Here is a 19,979-nt window from a genome sequence, read left to right on the forward strand (position 1 = left end):
CTGAAAGTGTTTCTACTTCACTAATGTTAGCAATCATTTTGTTGATTTAAAGCAAACTATTTTAAAGAAGAGACTGTGATTTGAAGCAACACAGGTGAGAGGGTCCACTGGCAATCGATAAACTCTTTATGCAAACAACAAGCAACGTGATACATGTACTATCAATGGGAGTGAAGTGAGATACTGTGAGATCCTGTGGTCAAGTGTAGGCAAGACAGCGGAGCAGTTTATGTTACCATGGACACTTACTGTTCTGTATTATTTATCTCTGCCCACATACTGTACACAGTCAGGGATAGCATTTTATGAAATTATGCATGGAAAACATTCTCAGAAATAGTTGTCATTCTAAGCAAGCTTGAATCGTGCACTGATAACCCTCTCGGCATATGATGCATTACGCACAGCTGCCATTTATATTCAAACACTTTCCCCAGCAAATTCTCCTTGATTCTTTGGCAAGATGGAATGGCATCTTATTTTGCATGCAATACATTCCCATTTGTGATCAGATCTTCAAAGCTGTTACTGGTATTTTTTCCACGAGCACACAAGCATTCATTTTTGCAGCCGTTTTCTTAAACAGTTCATAGTGACAACATCTATCAATGGGTTTCAAAGAGGATCGGAAAAAACAACGATGAATCAAATCCATCAGAGGTTGTATGTAGTCGAATAAATGCCTAGATTAAAAATAAAATAATAAGTAAAATGCAAAACCTATCAATAAATAAGTAAAATGCTAAACAAATCAATAAATAAGTAAAATGCACAAAAGAAATTGCCTCAATAAACTCCTAATTTCTGCTTATTAATAGTTAGTAAGGAAGATGTTAAGTTTAGGAATTGGGTAGGATTAAGGGATGTAGAATATGATCATGCAGAATAAGGCATTAAAGGAACACCAAAGCACTTTTACTCTTCGGTCCCCCTACAGGTTGGAAGCGGAATTGGCGCTGTCGTAAATAATTTAGTCTACCGCAGCCTACTGTCTTGACGCATGCTATAGGCGGATCTTTTGTGACGTCATTGTTTATGTTTGTCGCGTTGCATCATGGGAATCGTGTGGCAGGAAACACCGCTAGATACCTCTAATTTGATTGTTTTGCACGTTTGGAGGAGGATTTAGAGAAGAGGATGGTTCACTCTTGCTGTGTGGTCGAGTACGGCTCGTTGGGGGCCTGATAAAAAGTTTTTTTCGAATTCCCTCCGAAAAGGATCGCGAAAAACGAAAGAAATGGTTGCGTGCAATTAGGCGATTGAACCTGGACGCCCCGAAGAAAGCCTGGATTCCTGCAGCTAACGTTACTGATCGAGTTTGTGAGGCTCATTTTGTTCATGGTAGGCCTAAGTCTTAGTGACTATGTATTTATAGAAGATTGAATAAAAAAAATAATAAAACTGAGTCAAATCAACCGAGTCATATGTTTTCGCGTTCTGATTCAGGTGTCCCAAACCGCGATCCACAGCACCCAGACTATGTTCCTCACATCAAAATGGGCTATTCTGGATCGCAAAACTTAAAAGCAAAAGAAAAGGCTGTTCTAACCTCTGCTTTTAGCACGATCACTGCTTTCTGTTTGGCAGAAAAGATCGGCCCAACTTTTTGAAAAAACAAAATAATCATAGGCCTCCAGACTTTTGAAAGCCTTTAATCTTTCATGAGTGAAGGGTCCAGGGGTTTCTATTAAATAAGAATAAATGTCTCCCCAGCAGATTGGTGGCCAAGACACGGGCAAGTCGGACCAACGTTTTTTGTCATCCCAGATCTTATATGGGCTTTGAATAACTTCGATTTTGTCACCAATACAAATTTTGAGCTTCTCTCCAAACCTCCTCCGGTCTTCAGATGTTAAAGTGCTTATATATTGTGGATTTCGCCCGCTAACTCTCTTGAAAGTGCTCGTCGCGTCTTTACTGCCCGCAATACTGTTTGTTTTGTTGCCACACAACCACTCGCGCATGCGTACAAAGATGTCAACAAAGATCCTCCTATTTGTTTACCTAGCACCGGCTTTGGAAATACCGATGTCCACAGACAAGGTTGAGTATGTTGCATGATTTTATGAAAGTATGATGTATTGCGACATCAGAAATGGCTATTTTTTATATAGTAAAAAATATATAACCTATCGGCTATAGTAACGCTTGCCATAAAGCAAGAAAAATTTGTAGTTTCTTATGTCTCATTCGAACTACAGATCTGCAACCCGATCTGGCAAACTTGCATAGTGCGGTTATAGCCGATAGAGGGTCGCAAAGCGAATGCAGAAGTGCCGTTCACCCTGTTATGAGTTGATGAAGCACTGAAACATTATTTTAAGGTACAAAAGAATCTTTGGTGTTGCTTTAATATGTGCTTTAGAAGTACTAATATACCTAGTAATATGCATGCTAATAAGCAACTAGTTAATGGTGAGAATTGGACCCTAAACTAAAGTGTTACGTAAAATGTAAAACAAATAAATAATTAAAATACAAACAAATAAATCAAATCAAATGCAAAACAAATCAATTAACACATTAAATGTAAAACAATTAAACCAGTAAGTAAAATGCAAAATAAATAAAAAGGTAAATGCTAAATAAATAAATAAACAATGTGCAAAACCAATGCTATTTTGGTGTCAATAACATCAAACCATTTTGGAATCCTAGGCAACTTGCAGTACATTCTGGTCTGTTCTTCACACTTCAGTATACTTGGAATATACTGTACTGTAGTCATATGGAGCACAATTATTGTGCTTTCATTGTGCTTTGTGTTCATTTTAGAGATCGACAGATGTGCTCACTATGAATTGTTAATTATTATAATTTTTTTTTTACAATTTTGCTTTCACAAAAAAAAATCTGGTTTTGGAACACGGGGTGAATAAAAGATGATGGCATTTTGACTTCTTTTAGTTTGCTCAAATTATTAGAAAAAATTAAGTTTCTAACTCTAACCTGTTCCATCCGGTGTAGAGCGCACAAAGGTGGGCAGCATTTTAACAGTGGCTTCAAGGTGTGTATTTTTAGCCAGGCCTCGGTTCATCTCCCCTTCCATCCTTTTCTTCACCTCCAGGAGTTGATCCCGATTGAGGCGTAAGGTGTCCAGGATACGCTGACGTTCTGCATGCTGCTTTGCCAACCGGTATGCCACAGCTGTAACCATGGCAGCCCCTTTGCCGCTGCCATCCTCAGAGCGCAAGAAACGCACGTCGCAGTCAGGCACCAATGATCGAACCATTTTATTCAGTCGCCGGGCAAACCTACCGAAAAAAACACAGAGCAAAAGAGTGTGTTTGTGAATGAGAGAGAGAAAAGGGTTTAAAAGCAAAGAAAGAAGAAGAAAGGAAAAGGAAGGAAAGGTTAGAGGAAAATGAGAAAGATGCACAAGATGGGGAACAGGAGAAAATAACATTAGCTCATAATAAAGTAGTCGGTTGCATGGTAGAGAGTACATTTAAAGGTTTGAGAACAACTACTTTGAGTGCTGATGCAATGTTTGCAATTGAAGTTTGGTGATTCTTCAGTTAAATTATATATGAACTCCAAAAAATGAATGTTAAAACATTTATGATGTCCTGGAATAAAGATCTGACCAGGGTCTTGATCAGTCTTCAAGTGGATTTTGGAATAATGTGTGATGGTGTGGATTTTTGACATTTTTCATTTTTTGGAGAAAAAAGTTGGATAAGCCCTAGACTTGCAAACACAATGATCTTCAAATTTAATAAATAAAATAAAAATAATTCATTTAAAATAATAATAAATTAAATGTATTATGTACATTTTTATTTACATTATAGTGTTTATTGTATATAAAATGATATTGTATAGTGTAAAATGTGTCATTATATTTACATTTTAGTATTATGCATACCAAATTTAGTGTGAGGCTGAGCTTGTTTATCATTCAGTTTAACCGTTTGATAATCTCTGGTTCTCTTACGAGAGGTCTCTCGTACTGCGTAAGATATCTTACGCTAGGGGAAAATCCTTTTCCGCGAGATATTGAAGCCAAAAATTATCCTTAATTTTGTAATAATGCAAAACGCGTTGCAGCAGCAATGCAGACATAGGCGAGACAGCTCGCGCGCCTATTGGCTGCTCTGCGGCAACTGCAGCAGCCTATCGAGCGAGGCCTGGCGTGACGTCAGACCCAATCAGGGCACTTCGCGCCCGCTGCGTCACGTCCCGCCGAAATGGGCGTGGTCTAGGCCTATAAATATCGCTCGCAGGCAGCTATTATCTGATTTTTCATCCTTCAAGCGAAGCACACGCATCGCTGGAGCTGGATTAGAAGCCGCGCCGTCGAGAGAGAGCACCTTCAGCGGGACGAGTCACTGAAGTCGCTGGCCGCGCCGCCTTCCTTGCCTTCCTGCTGCGCTTTCCGGCATTATATCCTTTCTCTGCTACTGTGTTTATGTATGTGTGTGTGCTCGCCGCCGCGACACACACTCCCATTGCACTAAAAGAGCTGGGCGTCTTTTTCAAGACGCCCCTTTTCCTGATCACGCAGCTCTCGCACTCGCTGACGGCGACTGCCCTCACTGTGAGTTAGGTACTGCCTATGGTGACTCTGAGGACTCACCTGGCATCCTTCTCCGAGACTGCTCCTCCGCCCCCCCCCCAACCCGCAAAGCTTGCCGGTTCACCCGCTTGCCTTGCCTGCTTGGGGGACGATACCTGTTCTCCCTCTGTTCGAGCCGCGCACACCGCGCCGCTCACAGAGGATGTCAGGAGCGGGCGGTCACGGGGCTAGCTTTCTCTCTCCCTCTGTTCAAGCCGCGCAAACTGCGCCGCTCACAAGGGAGGCTGGAAGCGGACGGTCGGGGTTAGTTTTTCTTTACGTTATAAGAAAGCTACCCTGCCTTCTGCGCCCCATTCATGCGTCACTCACCGGCGAAAGGAGAAAGATGTGTTTTTTAGTCCCTCCGAGGATGGACTAACCTTCAATTTCTCATACATATTCCCAGTTCCCTGATCATGCGACTGGAAATATCAATATTGCAGCAGGCGAGCCTGTTTTAATACAAGCGCGCCTGCAAGCATACGCCGAAGAAAGCATGTGACGCTCTTATATGCTCGTGCATCCAAAAACCTTTGCGTTCCCCCCCTGTGGCTCAGTGGCGGAATCATTGGTTTTTCCCACGAGAGACCGGAGTTCGAATCCCGGTCTAGCGGCAGTTAAAATTATGCCGCCAATGCTTCGCTCTGTCAGTTCCCTGAAAAGCGACTGCAGACGTGCATTTTGCAGCCAACGAGCGCGTTGCACAACCCGCTCGCCTGCACCCAAACACCGTTTCTATGGTTTCCGTGCGTCACTGGCGAAAGGAGAAAAGAGCGTTTTCTGGTCCCCCCGCGGATGGACCGACCTCGTCTTTCTCGTACATTTCTCATTCCCCTCTGAAGTTCGGGCGACTGGAAATGTCTGTATTGCAGTGAGCAAGCCTGTTGTAATACACGCATGCCTGCAAACAAACGCCAGCACGTTGACGGTCTCTTATAATACTCGCGCTAACTGAGTTACAATGTGTCTCCCCCTGTGGCCCAGTGGCAGACTCTCAGGTTTTTGCACGCGAGAGACCCGCGTTCGATCCCCGGGTCTACCGGCAGATAAAATTATGCCGTCAATGCTCGCTCTGTCAGTTCCCTGAAAAGGCGACTGCAGATGTGTATTTTGCAGCCAACGAGCGCGTTGTACAACCCGCTCGCCTGCACCCAAACACCGTTTCTATGGTGTTCCGTGCGTCACTGGCGTAAGGAAAAAAGGGAGTTTTTCTGGTCCCGCTGCGGACGGACCAACCTCCTTTTTCCTATACATTTCCCATTCCCCTCTGGAATTCAGGCGACTGGAAATGTCAATATTGCAGTGAACAAGCCTGTTGTAATGCACGCAGGCCTGCAATAAACGCCAGCATGTTGACGCTCTCTGTTTCTATGGCAACTTCTCGCTCGTTCAGTTCCAGTAAATGTGACTGTTCCAGTGTATCCTGCAGTAAACAAGTCGGTTCTGTCACCCGCTTGCCTGCACACAAACGCCGTTTTTACGGCTACCCAGATAAATCCCATAAGTGTGAATTTTTTCTGGTGTCCCGGCCACGGCCGATGGTGCTTTATGTGTAAGAAGAATGCCCACTGCCCAGTGCCCATCTCTACACACAAGCACAGCCCGTCACACAGGGCTCGCGCACATGAATCGGCTCAGACCGATTGCGCTTCAAACATGGTGAATGTGCCCACTAACACCACGTTATGCATGTCTCACGGTTTCTGTAAAAACGAAACCAACGTGCACTCGCTTCACGCAAGCGAACGATGCTTTCGGTGTGATAAATGTGCCCGCTGTCCCGCGCCCACATCCACACATAGACATGACAGTTCCCACGGGAACCGCCCAGCCCTCCCCCTCGCGGTTAACCACCGCAGAGGAGTCGAGCGCGGGCAATCTGCCCGCTGTCATCAGCGCGCCCCATGCCTCAAATGTCACGAGCGACACGCTTGTGTTACAGCACACCGAAGCTTCTCCATCGCTGAGCGAGCGGAGCGCGCTTCGTATTCGACCCCTAGCTATCCATGCAGACGCATGGGCAAAGCTACCCGGGGTTTCGAAGTGGGTGCTGAACATTATAGAAAGAGGCTATTCGCTGCAGTTTCGCCGACGCCCTCGCCGCTATGTGGCGCGCGTCGAGACCACGGTAAAAGCAGAAGTAGCACATCTACTTCGAGCCGAGGTGACGAAACTATTGAGCAAAGGGGCCATAGAACCTCTCTCTCAAGATCAGAGCGAGGGAGGGCTATACAGCAGATACTTCCTGGTACCGAAAAAAGACGGGGGTCTCAGACCCATACTAGATCTAAGGCAACTGAACAAAGTGCTTGTGAAGCGACAGTTCAGGATGCTCACGACCAGGCAAATCCTTGTGCAGATTCGCCAAGGAGATTGGTTTGTGTCAATAGATCTGAAAGACGCGTGTTTTCAAATACAGATAGCGTCATGTCACAGGCGATATTTGAGATTCGCCTTCGAGGGCCAGGCATATCAGTACACAGTCCTGCCGTTCGGTTTGTCCCTAGCACCCCGTACATTTACGAAGTGCATGGATGCGGCGCTCGCACCCCTCAGAATGAGAGGCATGCGAGTGCTGAACTATTTGGACGATTGGCTGATTCTAGCGCAATCTCGCGCAGTGCTCATAGAACACACGACCATTTTACTCGATCACCTCGAGGATTTGGGTCTGAGTGTCAATTGGGCGAAGAGCTCCCTGTCTCCCAGTCAGAAAATATCTTTCCTGGGCACAGAACTGGACTCACTATCCATGATAGCGCGACTATCACAACAGCGCGCGGTAGACATTCGACGCACAGCGAACTCTTTTCGCTGCGGCGCGTCTGTCCCGCTCAAGAGATTTTCAGAAGATGCTAGGTCTCATGGCCTCAGCATCGTCAGTGCTCCAGCTGGGTCTGCTCCGCATGCGCCCGCTGCAGTTTTGGCTGAAAGCGCGAGTCCCACGCGAAGCGTGGGCACCCGGTTTGCTTCGCCTCAGGGTCAATCAGAAATGCGTTACAGCTCTGAAACCCTGGAAAGCGAACGACTGGTACCAATCAGGTGTAAGCCTGGGGACTTCCTCGAGGGTGAAAGTGGTGTCCACGGACGCGTCCACCTCGGGATGGGGAGCGCTGCTCGAGGGCAGACCGTTCTTCGGCCAGTGGTCAGAACGGGAGAAGCTCCTGCACATAAACTGCCTCGAAATGCTGGCAGTAGACAACGCACTGACGCGTTTTTGTCCCCAAATAAAAGGTCACCACGTCTTGGTCCGTTCGGACAACATGTCTGTGGTGTCCTACATAAATCGCCAGGGCGGCATCAGATCCGAGAAACTGTACAGGCTGGCAGAACGCCTCCTGGTATGGGCTCAGTGCAACCTGCGCTCGCTCAGAGCAGCGCACGTGCCAGGGATCATGAATATACTGTAGGACCAGACAGACTGTCCAGGAACAATGTTCCGGCAGGCGAATGGTCTCTACACCCACAGACAGTCCAACTGCTGTGGAAGAAATTCGGCAGAGCGGAAGTGGACCTGTTTGCGTCTCAAGAAAACGCTCACTGTCAAGAATTTTTCTCCAAGAGCAGGAGCGCGCTGGCCCATGTGTGGCCCCGCCGCCCGCTCTATGCTTTTCCCCCCGTCTCTCTCCTGCCTCAGGTGATAGAACGGATCAGGGAAGAAGGATGCTCAGTACTGCTGGTAGCACCGTTCTGGAAAAACCAACCTTGGTTCCCAGCCGTGATGCAGTTAGCAAGTACTGCCCCGTGGCCAGTACCAGTGAGGAGAGATCTCCTCTCACAGGCCCGCGGCTCGATCTGGCATCCTCACCCGGAACTATGGTCCCTTCATGTCTGGGCCATCAACGGGTACATGTTGGACTCCCTAAAGGAGTATTAAACACGATCACGCAGGCTAGAGCTCCGTCTACAAGACGACTCTATTCTTCGAAATGGTCAGTGTTTTCGGGCTGGTGCACAGCCCGTGGTGTGTCACCCACAAACTGTGATGTGACGGAGGTGCTTTCCTTCCTACAAGAGCTGTTGGATGGGGGCAGGGCCCCCTCCACGCTCAAAGTTTATGTGGCGGCTATAGCAGCGTTCTCAGAAACAACGCTTGGTCAGTCAATAGGAAGGAACGATTTAGTCATCCGCTTCCTTAGAGGAGCTAAGAGACTGAATCCTCCCAGACCTCCCTCAGTCCCCGTATGGGACCTTTCTACGGTTCTGGAAGCCATGAAAGGTGCGCCATTTGAGCCTTTACAGTCAATCGATTTGAAACACCTGTCTTTCAAAACGGTGTTTTTGCTGGCTCTCGCTTCAGTGAAGCGCATAGGGGATCTGCACGCGCTCTCTGTGAGCGCGGCGTGCATGGAGTTTGGGCCCAATGACTCAAATGTTATACTCAAACCTAAGCACGGTTATGTTCCAAAATCCCTCAACACACCGTTTAGGGCGCAGATTATCTCTCTGTCAGCCCTACCGGTCCCTGATGAGGAAAGAGACGCGAGCCTCCTTTGCCCAGTCAGGGCATTACGAGCTTATGTGTCTCGCTCGTCTGTTTTCAGACAGACGGAACAGCTCTTTGTTTCGTTTAGCGGACGTTCTAAGGGACTAGCCGCGTCGAAACAGAGCCTATCCAGATGGATAGTTGATGCTATAGCGCTGGCATACGCCTCCAAGGGCATGCAGTGCCCTTTGGGTGTCAGAGCGCATTCCACGAGAGGCATGGCCTCTTCGTGGGCCTGGTCAAGTGGGATTGCCTTGCAAGATATTTGTATGGCGGCAGGCTGGGCCTCCCCGTCTACATTTATAAGGTTTTATAACCTAGAGGTTCCCGCCCTGCAGGCCAGGCTGCTGTCGGTCTAAACTACCAGTATTATCTGACCTGATGCGTTCAGCTCAGAATGCTGCGTTTACTGAGCACAGCTCAATTTTCGACAGTTTAAAGCTGGGCAAACTGTGTAAGACCCACATTTTTTCCCATCAGTTCAGGCCGTACCCCGCCCTGTCTGTATGATGAAATTTGCGTCCCTTCGACGCTACTTTATGTGGAAAAGTGAGGCTGCACCCCTCCTTCTTCCCGGACTCTCTGTGAGTTCACTGAGTGATTGTGCACTATATGTACCCCGGGCTTTCGCCCTTGGGTCTTTGGTGTCAGATCTCAGCATGCACGGCGTTTTACACTGGGTCCCCTAGCGTAAGATATCTTACGCAGTACGAGAGACCTCTCGTAAGAGAACGTACTCGGTTACTAACGTAACCTCGGTTCTCTCTAGAAGAGGGAACGAGTACTGCGTATCTTGCCGTGCATGCACACGCTCTGGTTGCTTCGATGATGAAAAACCAGATAATAGCTGCCTGCGAGCGATATTTATAGGCCTAGACCACGCCCATTTCGGCGGGACGTGACGCAGCGGGCGCGAAGTGCCCTGATTGGGTCTGACGTCACGCCAGGCCTCGCTCGATAGGCTGCTGCAGTTGCCGCAGAGCAGCCAATAGGCGCGCGAGCTGTCTCGCCTATGTCTGCATTGCTGCTGCAACGCGTTTTGCATTATTACAAAATTAAGGATAATTTTTGGCTTCAATATCTCGCGGAAAAGGATTTTCCCCTAGCGTAAGATATCTTACGCAGTACTCGTTCCCTCTTCTAGAGAGAACCGAGGTTACGTTAGTAACCGAGTACGTATTCTTGTTTTTTACAAGCCACTCGTCCATTTTGTCTTTAGTTGTTTTTGCTCAAATCTACAGTAACCATAGCCAACGATTAGCTGCGAAAATAGTCAAATTGCCCCCTTTAGTGCATGACTAAACATTTGCTAGTAAAATCTCACATTTACAGCTGTTTTACTCGAGTGTATGCTTCTTTATTAATAGCTGCTCCACAGGTTGAAAACTAATATACAGATCTAATATACACTGGAAGTACAAGCCGCAGCATAATGTGAAAAAACTAGATTGCTTCCATTGCAGTTAATGAAGTTGTTTTGTTTTCACTCCAATTGTAACTTTGATTGTAGATATATGAGTACAGGAGGTAGAAACTTCACTATTTCTTTGTTTCAATCTCATTATTGCTGACTTTCCCTTTAAAGAAAGTTGTCTTGAGGCTAATTGAGCTATGTCATCTTTGCTCTACATCTACCTACACATTCCAAAATAAACTGCATATGACTGGCATGTGATGGCACTTGTGCACAGCCAATCAACACAGACGCATCTTGAGAAAGAAGACTAGTCATCTCTGAAAGTGCCATCCACACCTTTAGAAAATGTTCGAGCATGATCCCTTTCTATGAACGTATGCGTTAGCACCCTGGGTGATGAAAGCTGTGAACCAAAGTTGGGCGTGCTGGATTAAAATAGCACAAGTAATTAACGTTGATGCTTGAAGATTGTTTTAATTTCATAAAGCATAAGCCATGTAAATAGGTGCTCTACACAACACCAATGAAAAGTTCTTATCGAAAGTAGACATGGGACAGTTCACCCAAAATTTTTATTCTGTCATCATTTACTCATCCTCATGTCATTTCAAACCTGTATGACTTTCTTTTGAGGAACACAAAAGAAGGTATTTTGAAGAATGCTGGTTTGTAAATATATCTAAATAAATATATCTAAATAACAATACAGATGCAGCTTCTGGAAAACAAACCACGGCCATTGTAGCTTAAAAGTTTATGTGTAATAAATTACATGTTGAATCAAATAAACAATTTCTTTGTAAAGCTACTTTTTGCAATGTGTTATGTGTTTCTCATTTAACACAATAATGACTTTAAATTATCTTTTGGGGGTAATTTCTCAGCCAAATTTAATGATTAAGTAGATTCATTAATTAGAACATCATGTAAATAATTAGAATACAATTTTGATATAAACATACATTATATAGACAGACAGACAGATATAGAGATAGATACATGCATGTTAAATAAATAAAAAATATCAGATGTTAAGTTCCTTTAATATAAAATTATCAACAATAACTGAAAATGAAAGAGTTATTATATTAATAAATGAAATTCCAAGCAATAAAAATTCATAATCACTTTTTCTAGGAAAATGTCTGTACGCATCATTGCAGAGCACAGGACCCACTAACAGTTTACAGTAATTTTTCAGTCATACGCTTCATTTACATAGTCGTTGAGGAATCGTAGGATTTTGATGTATGCATCTGCGTTTCAGCGGGTGGTTGTTAAAAGCCCCCAGAATTTCAATCCCAATCTCTCTTACAACATTCAGGATGAGTTACTGAGTCCGTGAAATGGGCTCTTGTGTAGTGACCAATGAGTTCATGAATGAACTGACGAACCGTCGTCTTGCTCTGCTCTGATCTCAAATTTTACCACAGCGATTATCCATGGCCAATTTTGTAAACAAAAAAATGCCTAGCATTGTCAAGCACTTAATTGAGAAGTAAAGTATAAATGCGGACACAGAACGATCTATGTTTTTTAACATAATAAATCCTCTTTGAAGATCAGTCTAGATTAGTCTATTGCTGTCAGTCTATTTTCTTGTCAATCCACAACAAAGGTTGTTTAGTCTGTCATCTTTTTCACTCTTCAGTCAGGGAGTATGACAGAATGACAGCTCAATTCAGTTCAGATTTGTTCTTATCCAATCAGTCACTGTAGTTAAATCGATAATATTACTGAATATTACATTTCTTTTAAACCCCAACTGAGCCAGACAAAGGCGACAGTGGCACAGAACCAAAACTCCAGCAGGTCACAGTAGTGGAGAAAAAAACAGGCTCAGTCAGGGGCCAGATTTCAGAAATAACAGTTGGTAAGTGTAACAAAGCCTCCCAAAAGAGAGGTTTTTTTGAAGTAATTAAAAGTAATTGAACATAAGGGAGCAACATAACAAAATGTGTACAAAATTAAGGGGTTTGAATACTTTCTTAAGGCACTGTATGCAATATATATATATATACAGTATGCATATGCATATACAGTATATATATATACAGTATATATGCATATGCAATATAGAGCTATTAACTCAATTCCTGAATGAATCAGCCGTGTGAATGAATCAAATGAATGACTCATTGACTTTCTCATTTAGACATTTACCGCCACTGGCAGTTTTAGTTTCTTGTTTAGAGAATCACTTCATTAAAACCATTATTTCATATTTGGGGGATAGTTTGCCCAAAAAATGATAAAGTGTGACAAACCCTCCTAAAATAGAGTTGTTTCAAGTTGGCTAGGGCAACGCCACTTGTAACTGTTTTTCTCCGTCTTGCTTTTAATTTCAATTACAGCCTCAAGAGCTTCTCTGAAACGCATTTACCACTTACAAGGGGTCCAACCTTACAACAATGAGCTTTTGAGTATTTTGGCGAGTTAGAATAATCTGAACAACTGAGAAGAAACAGAAAAATATGGAAATCTAACATCTACAATACATTTCCCATGGTATTCTTTTAAGTACAATGGCATGGTGTATGAATATGGTAATCATTTGGTACCACAACAATCTCACACAAGTATCGGACAATGGACTCACTGTGGGTGGTTTTTGTAGACCGATCCATCCACGCCAATAGTGGTGCGCAATTTCTCTAGGGCTTTGTTATCTCGGATCTGCCGTAGCACAGCCGCCAGCGTGGCAGCACAGAGATGGGCCGCACGCGTAGACACAATCTGACACACACGCTGCGTGGCCACACTGTCTTCAGGGGACGGGTCCAGTCCGAGTCCTCTCAACACCTGATCTGCACTCACCAGACCTTCGTTATTCCTGCAGAAGAGACAATGTTGATTCTGATTTATTTGGAGGTTTTAATTAATATTAACCAAATGCCTACAGCATGTGAATGGCTCAAATCGAAACTACTGAGGGACAGTTCGCAACGCAAATAACAAAAAGCTTCTTCCCGACAGCTATCTTTCTAATTGCATTACAATCAAAATATAAATTAGAATAATAATAATAAAAAAGAAAATACAAATAAACAGTAAACTAATTAATCCTTCCTAGCAGCAAATATTATTCTAAGCAACAAAAACAGGGTATTAAAGACTTAAGGTGCAGATGCTGGTATAATAAACACTGTTGCAAGATGGTTCACTTTCAGATTTTGAATGTTTCTTGGAAAATTTTTGGACACTGTTTAAAAGTTTCTGTTCAGTAACTGCAAGGTTTTTTAACCCCTTAAACCCTAAGCGTCCCGCCGGCGGGACGCCACCCCATGAAAAATATTCATAATCAAATTACTAAGCAACCACTGAATGGAACAACACAAAATAGGTATCATTTTAAAGCTTAGAATCTCAGCTTTTTAATGCATCTAATTACTTCGATCAACTTCTAATGATTGCAGAGTTATTCCACTAAATACGAGTGTACCCGCCGCAGGCGCCACCTAGCTGCAAAATTAATAATCATAATTTTTTTTCAAAAATATTACCTGGATCAACTTAAAATAGATGTCATTTGAAAGCTTAGAGTCTGAAATTTACAATGAATGTAGCCAATTTGATAAACTCCAATGTAGTGCTGAGTTATTTGCTGATAAATAGAAAAAAAATGTTTTCATAATTTATAAACTACTTTTTTGTACCACATACTGCAATATGTCAAAAACATCATACAGCTCAGATAGTCCTGTGTCATATGTCATTTGAAAGGTCTCAATGAGTAGAATACAACAAGCATAATTGTTCCAGGGTTTTTAATAAACTTGAGCAAGGTTTTTGTAAAATAACCCCTTAAGAGACCCATGTGTAAACCATATATGGATGCTGCATTTTAGACACATTTCCGCTTGTAACTTCATGAAACATGCTCCAATTGTGGAAAATGACACATCATTATTTACAGCAGATGCTTACAATTAAAAAGAGTCCAAACTCAACATAATCCATCACTCAGAACTAAAGATAATCCTCATGGAGTTCTAAACCACAAAAAATCCACTGATTCACGTAGCCTAGCAAGGTAGCTTAGACTTGGCCTTTTTACTCGTATCTTCATGAAACATTCGCCGATCATGAAAAATTATACATCGTTATTTACAGCAGGAGCTCACGATTACAAAGAGCCCAAACTTAATATATTCCATCAATCAGATCTAAAGATATTTCCTCATGGCGTTCTAAAACAAACAATACCTCAGACGCGCCTATCCTAGTATATACTCATGAAGCACTCGCGTTTGGTTTTCACTTATAACTTCACAAAGCATGCACAGATCGTAGAAAAATGCACATCATTATTTTCAGCAGACTCTCACGATTAAAAAGAGCCCAAACTCAGCAAAATCCATCACTCAGATCTAAAGATATTCCTCGTGGGAGTTGTAACACACGAACCACCACCGGCGCGCATAGAGCGTTTATTATAGATGTAGCACTTGTCGCGTTTTAACTCATAACTCAATGAAGCATGCATCAATTGTGGAAAATGGCACATCATTATTTACAGCAGATTGTTAAGATTAAAAAGAGCCCAAACTCGCCATAATCCATCACTCAGATCTAAATATATTCCTTATGGCGTTCTAACACAAAAAATTCCACAGGCGGATCTATGAAGTAGCAATAGCAGTGATGCGATGTTGTTTTGATGTGACGTTTCAGCTCATAACTCAATGAAACATGCATGGATTGTGAAAAATCACACATCTTTATTGACAGCAGATTCTCACGATTACAAAGAGCCCAAACACAACATAATCCATTGCTTTGATCACGAGATATTCCTCACGAAGTGATGCATACTTGGCTAAAAAACAAGTCTCTCATCCTCCCGGGGTGCAAAGTGTTTTCCAGTTTTCCCGGAACCATCCGTGCTCGATTTCAAACGTGGAATAACACAAAATATGTATCATATTAAAGCTTAGAATCTCAGCTTTTTAATGCATCCAACCACTTCGATCAACTCTGAACGAGTGCTGACTAGTCTCTCTCAACCGGAGTGTACCGCCCGCAGACGCCCCACAGACGCCACCTAGCTGCGAAAATATTAATTATCATATTTTTCCAAAATATTGCCTTGATTCAAACAAAATTGGTGTCATTTGAAAGCTTAGAGTCTGAACTTTACAGTGAATGTAGCCAATTCGAAAAACTCCTAAGTACTGCTGAGTTATTTGTTGATAAATAGAATATTTTTTTTCATAATCTATAAAATAGTTTTTTGTACTATGTACTGCAATGTGTCAAAAACATCATACATCTCATGAAACATTCAAAAATCATTGAAAATTGCACTTAATTTTTTACAGCATATTAATACAATTCAAATGAGCCCAAAATTTACTTAATCTATTGCTTTTATGACAAGATTTTCTTCATGGTGAAACAATTTTAAAAATGCCCATGAGGGGGCGTCAAGGTCTCAACAAAAAGGCTATCTTGGTTCCAAATGCTATAACTTTTGATTGCTTTATCCAATCACCACAAAATTTTATCCAGATGCAGCTCATATATAGAGGGACTTCCCCAAAAAAGAATTTTCCTTCTACCTTATTTCCTTCCTGAGTTATTCCATGTCAAATAAGAAAGATATGCATTATCATTATAAAAATTATATATATTTTTTGTCTTTTATCAGCAGTTTCTCGGCAGGAGAATGTCCAAATGTAATGTAATGTATATTTTCAAAAAATTTGAAAAGTGTTCTTTCAAACGATACCTACCTTTAGAATCTCCTTGCTATAGTTTTGAAGTTATGAGTCTTTAGTTTTGTGTATGTCACTAAGAAAACTCATTTTTTTTATTGCCTTCCAAATGTGTGAGGACTTAACAAAAAGGCTCCCTTTGTTCCAAGTGCTGTAACTTTGGATTACTTTATGCTATCATCATAAAATAACGATCCAGACGCAGACCACACATAGGGGAACATCACAAAAAAAGAATTATTTTGCCACCGTATTTCCTTCCTGAATTATTGCATTTCAAATAAGAAAGATATGTAAATTATTAAAAAATAATATTAATATTTTTGTCTTTTATCAGCATTTTCTCAGCATTAGATTGTCCAAAAGTAATACAAATTTATATTTTCTAAAAACATAAAAAGTTTCCTAACAAATGATATCTACCTTTTGACTCTCCTCTCTATAGTTTTGAAGTTATGAGTCTTTACTTTTTTGTGTGTCACTCAGACAAAAAACTCCAAAAATGGCCTCAGGGTTTAAGGGGTTAAAGAAGGAAAGGACTTATTCTGCAAGGATGACTTAAACTGATAAAAAGTGACAGTAAAAACTTTTACATCACAAATAAAATTCAAGTAAATGTTGTTCTTTTGAACTTTCTATTCATCAAAGAATCCAGAAAAAAAAATGTATCACTGTTTCCACAAAAATATTAAGCAGCACAATGGTTTCCAACATTGATAATAATAAGAGATGTTCCTTGAGCCCCAAATCAGCATATTAGAATGATTTCTGAAGGATCATGTGATGCTGGATAATGATGCTGAAAAGTCAGCTTTGCCCTAAAGGAATACATTTAAATTATATTATTACATTTAATTTCTAAATTGTAATAATATCCCACAATGTTATTGTTTTTGCTGTATTTCTGATTAAATAAAAGCAGCCTTGGTGAGCATAAGATACTTATTTTAAAAATTGAGACCTTAAGATCAAATTATACAGGAATGAAATGGATTCATAAGGTGTTGATCTAACTTGTGAAGTTTGTGTTCTTGTGTTGCTGTCATTAAATCAAAAGAGTGATAAATTAAATGCTAAAACCTTGTATAATTCAACTTTTCAATCAAATTGTTAATGCTGATCTTATGTGTAGGGACAAAAAAAATATTTTCACTTGTGGTCTGAGAATTTGGACCCGACAGTAGATATTCACAGATACATATGTTTCTTGGTAAGATGATGTGATATTTAGTGCTCTCCCAAATGAGTTCTGGAGCAGCATACAAACAACTGTCACCAATAATATTATTCCTGTAATAATAATGAATTAATAAAGTTAGTTCAATACTAAATGTATGTAAATCCTACCCATACACCTAAAGCAAACTCTTCGAACAAAGTAATACAAAATTATAATACATGTTATTTATAAATTACACTCCATTGCATCACAAAAAGTAGTTTAATTAAAAATGTTTAACGCTAACACATTTACTCAGTGTGACATTATGTAAGACTGTAAAGATCACTGCTGTATAAATTTACACCATGAATATCCGCTACACAAATTACAGACCTAATAATTACACCTGGGCCTTTTAGGCGCATTATTTGTGGAAAAATTCTGAGATTAATCGTGATTAATTCTTTTATTTTTCAACCTAAAATTGACAGCCTAGAATATAACAATGAAAATAATGAGCAGCATGGCAAAGAATCAGCTGATGCCATTTGTAAGGAAAGTACAACCTTAAAAACAGGGGCTGTATTCACAAAAAAATAAGGATAAAAGTTCCTCCTGATGCAGACAATAATTTTACAATAACATCGACCTTTTAAAAAGGGATCACCTGTATCGCGAAAGTGTTTCTTAGTTTTAAACGTAGTCCAGTTTTCCTTTCTTTGTCTTATCTTTGGTGGTTCTGTATTATACATCACTATATGCGTACAGTGTTTTTGAAAAGTGTTAGCCATTTAATTGATTAGGAGATAATGAATAGAATTAGCCGTGAGTGTAATACTTGATTATGTTAAACATAATGTATGCTATAGGCTACTCAACACTTGATAATGTTCTAGTAAACACACACACAAACACACACACACACACACACACACACACACACACACAAGTCTGATTCGCTATCTTTGTGGGGACTCTCCATAGAAGTAATGGTTTTTATACCATTGGATATTCTGCCCCCTTACACTAACCCTACTCCTAAACCTACCCATCACAGAAAACGTTCTGCATTTTTATATATATAAAAAAAAATTCTCATTCTGTATGATTTATAAGCTTGTGTACCCATGGGGACCTCAATTTAGGTCCCCACTGTGACACGACGACTCCCCATGAGTCAGTGTGCATTCAGGTTGAAGTCCCCACCGGGATAAAAATAAAGCGCAGGCACACACACAAACTGTTTGCATTTCATGTAGCCATATATACCAAAAAGTGGCATCATCCAGAGAAATGAGGTCAACCTGACCTTACTCATATAAGAGTTCCTTAGTAAAACTTGCTCTTAAGAGTTTTGTGAATAGGTTAAGCTAAAACTTAGGTAGAAACCCTTAAGGTGAGATAAAATTCTTTGTTAATACAGCCCCAGGATTTAGCTCTTTTTTTTTTCTTTTTTTTTTACTTTAACATGTTTTTTAACAAGTTTTCATTTATTAACATTAACTAGTACTACACTATTAGACATGAACAAACAATAAACAATACTTCTACATCATTTGTTAATATTAATGTTAATTTCAACATTTAGTAATACATTATTTAAATCAAAAGTTGTTTTTGTTAACATTAGTTAATGTGACGTGAACTAACATGAACAAACAATGAAGAATTGTATTTTTATTAACTAACATCAGCACGGATTAATAAATGCTGTAAAAAATATATTGCTCATTGTTAGATCATGATAACTAATGCATTAACTAATGTTGACAAAAGAGACCTTATTGTAAAGTGTAACCTTTTAAACTAACTTTATCAGATTCGGCTTACTTCTGCAGCCCTTTTAGTAGAGCTAGAAACACACCAGCACAAAATGGTACTGACTTTCTATTTTCGATGGCAGAGACAAAGGAGGTCTGGAAGTGTCCAGTGGTGAGCAGATCTGGAGTGGTGTGTCCCTGGAACAGCAGAGCGTCTTTGGCCATCTTCACCAGGATGAGTCTGACCAGCTCCCCCATGTACATCCCACTTATCATCTTCTCAAACCTGCATGAAAACAAAACACGCAGCACGTAGAGTCAGGATGATGAGTGACCACGATGAACACGCGTTTCATGATGCAGTGTGGCGGTATGGGACGATGGTCGCCTAGAGGTTATTGATCCCATGCTGGGGCAACCAGAGAACCCAATCACTGTTACTCACTTGAGTGAGACACTTAACACCAGGATGCTTTAGGGGGACTGTCCCTTAATCAGGGGTGTAGGAAATATTTGTGGAAAAAAGAAAGGAAAGAGAGGGTACATCACAGGGTACATTCTATTGTTGATTTTTTTATTTATTTTTTACTAAGGGCTATTGAATGCTTGAATCTGATTGGTTCAGGAACGTTCAAAGGTTTGCAATTATTTTCAGGCAAATGCAGGGCTAAAGTAGTTCCAGGCAGGTCTCGACCACATTACAGTTCCATATCACTTTGGCAAATGTTTTCAGTTTTTTTTTAAAGGTCCTTACAGACTACAACAGCAAAAGAACCAAAACACACAATGACACTGACCAAGCAAATAAGTATAGTCAACAAAAGGTTAAACATTTTAAATTATTTCCATGTTTTTTTGCTGCAAAATTACATTTTATTA

The 19,979-nt window shown here is 41.2% G+C and overlaps 1 protein-coding gene and 1 long non-coding RNA gene across 2 annotated transcripts in view; one reads left to right on the forward strand and one right to left on the reverse strand.

Moving 5' to 3' along the window:
* Nucleotides 1-19,979, forward strand: part of LOC309499259 — a 75,406-nt gene that overhangs the window by 48,873 nt on the left and 6,554 nt on the right. The window lies entirely within an intron of this gene.
* The window catches only part of hk2 (hexokinase 2), a 69,515-nt gene that overhangs the window by 13,556 nt on the left and 35,980 nt on the right, over nucleotides 1-19,979 (reverse strand). Inside the window, exons 8-10 of the mRNA XM_082170219.1 lie at nucleotides 19,225-19,386; nucleotides 13,061-13,294; nucleotides 2,950-3,254 (exon numbers count right to left, since the gene is read on the reverse strand). Of these exons, the coding sequence (XP_082026345.1) occupies nucleotides 2,950-3,254; nucleotides 13,061-13,294; nucleotides 19,225-19,386 (701 nt within the window). The remainder of the gene's footprint in view (nucleotides 1-2,949; nucleotides 3,255-13,060; nucleotides 13,295-19,224; nucleotides 19,387-19,979) is intronic.

This window comes from Leuciscus leuciscus (genome assembly GCF_965113295.1).
Source record: "Leuciscus leuciscus genome assembly, chromosome: 5".
NCBI classification, from domain to species: domain Eukaryota; kingdom Metazoa; phylum Chordata; class Actinopteri; order Cypriniformes; family Leuciscidae; genus Leuciscus; species Leuciscus leuciscus.